Here is a 5,000-nt window from a genome sequence, read left to right on the forward strand (position 1 = left end):
ATTTTATTGACATTAGGTAGAGTCTATGCAGGTCAGAAGATTAATGGCCACAGTCTTCACTATTTTAACCCCTTTAGTACTGGGACACATTTTTATCTTGAGTTTTTGTACCATTAGACCATTTTATTGACATTAGGAAGAGTCTATGCAGGTCAGAAGATTAATAGCTTCAGTCTTCACTATTTTAACCCCTTTAGTACTGGGACACATTTTTACCCTGAGTTTTTTGTACCATTAGACCATTTTATTGACATTAGGAAGAGTTTATGCAGGTCAGAAGATTAATGGCCACAGTCTTCACTATTTTAACCCCTTTAGTACTGGGACACATTTTTACCTTGAGTTTTGTGTGCCATTAGACCATTTTATTGTCATAAGGAAGAGTTTATGCAGGTCAGAAGATTAATGGCCACAGTCTTCACTATTTTAACCCCTTTAGTACTGGGACACATTTTTATCTTGAGTTTTGTGCACCATTAGACGATTTTATTGACATTAGGAAGAGTCTATGCAGATCAGAAGATTAATAGCCACAGTCTTCACTATTTTAACCCCTTTAGTACTGGGACACATTTTTACCCTGAGTTTTGTGTGCCATTAGACCATTTTATTGACATTAGGTAGAGTCTATGCAGGTCAGAAGATTAATGGCCACAGTCTTCACTATTTTAACCCCTTTAGTACTGGGACACATTTTTATCTTGAGTTTTGTGCACCATTAGACGATTTTATTGACATTAGGAAGAGTCTATGCAGGTCAGAAGATTAATGGCCACAGTCTTCACTATTTTAACCCCTTTAGTACTGGGACACATTTTTACCTTGAGTTTTGTGTGCCATTAGACCATTTTATTGACATTAGGTAGAGTCTATGCAGGTCAGAAGATTAATGGCCACAATCTTCAGTATTTTCATCTCCCACATTTGTTTCTGAAGCTGTAAAAAAATCACCAAATAGTCACCAATATTAATATGGAAACGCGTCATGGTACTGAAGGGGTTAAGCAGCAAGTAAGAATATAATGACTGTTTTAACCCCTTCAGTACCATGACGCGTTTCCATATTCATTCTGCTTACTATTTGGTGATTTTTGACAGCTTCAGAAACTCGTGTGGATGATCAAAATAGTGAAGACTGTGACCATTAATATTAATCTTCTGAGCTACACAGGACACGCTTTTTTTTTTTTTCATATAAATTCTGCTTACTATTTATCAATCTTACACAGATTCAGAAACTTATATGAGGGGATTAAAGTAGTGAAGACTATTTCCATCATCTATAACTCCCCTCACTCTTTCTCAGTCTCTCACTTTCTCACTTTCTCTTTCCGACTCCTGTAAGTATTCCCAAGGTGTTTTATCTTCAATTCTCTCTCTCTCCACTGGCTATTAATCTGACCTCCATACACCCTTTGTAATGTAAGTAAAATCGTCAAATTACACCCAAAACTCAAGGTCAAAAATGCGTCGTGGTATTGAAGGTTAGGTTAGGTTAGGTCAAGTGAGGTAAGGTTAGGTAAGGTTAGGTTAGGTTAGGTTGGGTTAGATTAAGTGAAGTGAGGTTAGGTTAGGTGAGGTGAGGTGAGGTGAGGTTCCATAAATCCCCATCCTTTTATTGAGGAGTTAACGCCACATGTGACAGATACATTGTGGTCCCTTCACTACTGACCTTGGCGGGGGAGTGGTCGCTGGCGTTAGTCCTCAGTAGTCCCCGGGCTGTCTCAGGGGCTGCCACGAGCGTCATCTGAGAGAGAGAGAGAGAGAGAGAGAGAGAGAGAGAGAGAGAGAGAGAAAGTTTTGTTTTCGTATTAGTTTATCAAGAATGTTAGATATGAGAGAGAGAGAGAGAGAGAGAGAGAGAGAGAGAGAGAAAGTTTTGTTTTCGTATTAGTTTATCAAGAAAGTTAGATATGAAGAGAGAGAGAGAGAGAGAGAGAGAGAGAGAGAGAGAGAGAGAGAGAGAGAGAGAGAGAGAGAGAGAGAGAGAGAGAATTTTGTTTCAGTGTTAATATATCAAGATACAATAAAAATAAGAGAGAGGAACAAGTACAGACACACAGATAGAATACAATTACATACATATCATAGAAAATTACATATGTATCAGATAATTACATTTATAAACAATTACCTATGATGAAAGAGAAACCAACACACACAGACACACAGACAATTACACACAAAGCAAACAACACATTACATTTACACTCAAAAACCAAGTAACTCAGACGCAGATTACCTACAACTACACACAAGATACAAGGAAAACCACAACACACACAGCTGGACGTGAAATAACACAGTCTGCCGTTAAAAAGGAGCACGGTGGAGAAAAAGAAAACGGGACAAGAAATGAAAGACAGGCCAGCGCGTGGTGAGAGAGAGAGAGAGAGAGAGAGAGAGAGAGAGAGAGAGAGAGAGAGAGAGATGAATTTTTATGTAGCAAGATGAGTGAAATGAGTCCAGTTGTTTGCTGTATAAAATGATCATGACTCATTAGATACACACACACACACACACACACACACACACACACACACACACACACACACACAGCAACAGGTTAATTAAAACGAGGCCTGGGAAAGATAACACACCTTTAACTCCTTCAATACTGACACGCTTTTTTGGGTGTGATAAGACCATTATATTGACATTAGCAAGGGTCCGTGGAAGTCAGAAGATTAATGAGCCAGATTCTTCACTATTTTAATCCCCCACATAAGTTTCTGAAGCTGTGTAAAGTCATCAAGTTATGACCAGAATGAATATGGAGACTCATGGTTTTTTTTAGGGCATTTTAAGAGTGTGTCATGTTTTCAGGGCATTTTAAGTCAGAATGTAATGTTTTTTCAGAGCATTTTAAGACAGTTTGGCTACGGTAAGACCATTTCATTGACATTAGCAAGGCTCTATGGAGGTCAGAAGATTAATGGCAACAGTCTTCACTATTTCAACCCCGACGTAAGTTTCTGAAGCTGTATAAAATCGCCGAATAGTGAAAAGAATTAGTATGAAATCGTGTCGTGGAACTGAACGGTTTAATGGGTGAGAGTCTTCACCATTTCAATCCCACATGAGTATCTGAATCTTTGTAAAATTCCCAAATAGTAAGCAGAAAGAATATGGACACACGCGTCATGGTACTGAAGAGGTTAAATAAGAGAGATGATAATGATGATGCAGGTTGAAGGTAAACAGGTGTGGTGGGGGACGTAATGAGACAACATCTGTATATTCTAGTGTGTGGAGAAGCGAGGCTCGTATTCTCAAACCAAGTGCTTCCTCCACTATTTCAAAAGGTTTTATTTAAATTGACACGAGGTTTTTTAAAGGTGTTTTTACGGTTTTAGAGGCAGAGTGACAAGATTTCTACATTATCAATTGCAGAAACACTCTTGAAAACTCCGCCAATTATCTCTGACCTTGGAAAATAATCTTGATGAGAGAGGAGAGTGTTTTTAAGGGTATTTTTACGGTTCTATAGGCAGAATGACAAGATATCTACATTATTAACTGGAGAAACACTCTTGCAAACCCCTCTAGTCACTTCTGTAGTCTTGAAAAATAGTCATGGTGGAGAGAAGAGTATTTTTAAGACAGTTTTACCATTCTAGAGGCAAAGTGACAAGATTTCTACATTATTAACTGGAGAAACACTCTTGAAAACCCCGCTAATTATCTCTGCTCCCCTTAAAAATAGTCGTGAGAGTGAAGAGCGATTTTTAATGTGTTTTTACGGTTATAAAGGCAAAGTGACAAGATTTCTACATTGTTAACTGGAGAAACACTCTTGAAAACCTCGCTAGTCATCTCTGTAGTCGTGGTGAGAGAACAAAGCGTTTCTAAATTCAGACCTGAAGTGGAAGGAAGAAGAGGAAGAGAACAGATGTGAAAGGTGAGAAGAGAGTGGGAGACAGATAATGGGAAGTGATGCACGTTAATTAAAAAGTGTAAAGAGACGTACTGTTCCTTGACTTTAAAGGGGAACGCTGAAACGCAAAGGAAATATAAAAAATAATGGAGAATGATAAAGAAAAAGAAGAGAGAATATAGATGGAGGAAAATAAAGATAATGATGATGAGACGTGAAAGGAAAGGAAATGAAAAAGACAAAAGACGAATGAAAGGAAAGGCAAACTGGGAAGGGTAACAATTAATCTGGGCAGGAACACGAAGGAAAGAAACAAGGAAAGAAGATAATGAAGGAAAAGAAAGAGATGATAGAGACGTGACAGGAAAGGAAATGAAGATAAAAAGACAAATGAAAGGAAAGGTGAACTGGGAAAGGTAACAATTAATCTGTGCAGGAACACGAAGGAGAGAAACAAACCAGGAATACTTAGTGAAAAAGAAAACAAAGTAGAAATGCTTTTAGAAATAGTGAGAAAAAAAAAACCGAGGCAAACTGAAATATTGAAGATAACGTATTTAGAAAAAAAAATCAGCATAGGATAACTTAGAAGAAATAAATGAATAAATAAATAAATAAACAGAAAAAAGACAAGGTAGGAACACAAAAACGAGACAAACAAGAAAAAAGAACAACAGGACATAGAAACATAGAAAAAAGGCAATAAACACAAAAAAAAACACAGAACATCAAAAACACACATTTAACATTCAACACATTTCAAACAAGACAAAACACTAAAACACTAAAAAAAACACAGGCAGAACACTTCCCAACACTTCAAAAACAAAGAAACACTAGAGAGAAGACAATTAGCAAGTAGAAACATACATTAACATTAATATAATCCCCACGAGTCCTCAGGTACTTAATTACCCCACTGCGCACCTTGACACTGAGAACACACAGGTGGGCGGGGCAGGTGAGGTGAAAACAAGGTGTAACGTGAGACTGAACAGGTGAGAGGAGGTGCCAAGTGATGAGGAAGGGGTAAAGTAGTAGTATATGACAGGTAAAGTGATTCTCAGGCAGGTATGAAGAGAGAGAGAGACATTTTTTATTAGAGAGAGAGAGAGAGAGAGAG

General features: G+C 37.8%; 1 protein-coding gene across 1 annotated transcript in view; it reads right to left on the reverse strand.

Moving 5' to 3' along the window:
- Window positions 1–5,000, reverse strand: part of LOC123502169 (RYamide receptor-like) — a 23,022-nt gene that overhangs the window by 8,340 nt on the left and 9,682 nt on the right. The window contains exon 6 of the mRNA XM_045251396.1: window positions 1,673–1,747. Coding sequence (XP_045107331.1) covers window positions 1,673–1,747 — 75 coding nt within the window. The remainder of the gene's footprint in view (window positions 1–1,672; window positions 1,748–5,000) is intronic.

The sequence above is a fragment of the Portunus trituberculatus genome, chromosome 10 (assembly GCF_017591435.1).
Source record: "Portunus trituberculatus isolate SZX2019 chromosome 10, ASM1759143v1, whole genome shotgun sequence".
Classification (NCBI taxonomy): Eukaryota; Metazoa; Arthropoda; class Malacostraca; order Decapoda; family Portunidae; genus Portunus; species Portunus trituberculatus.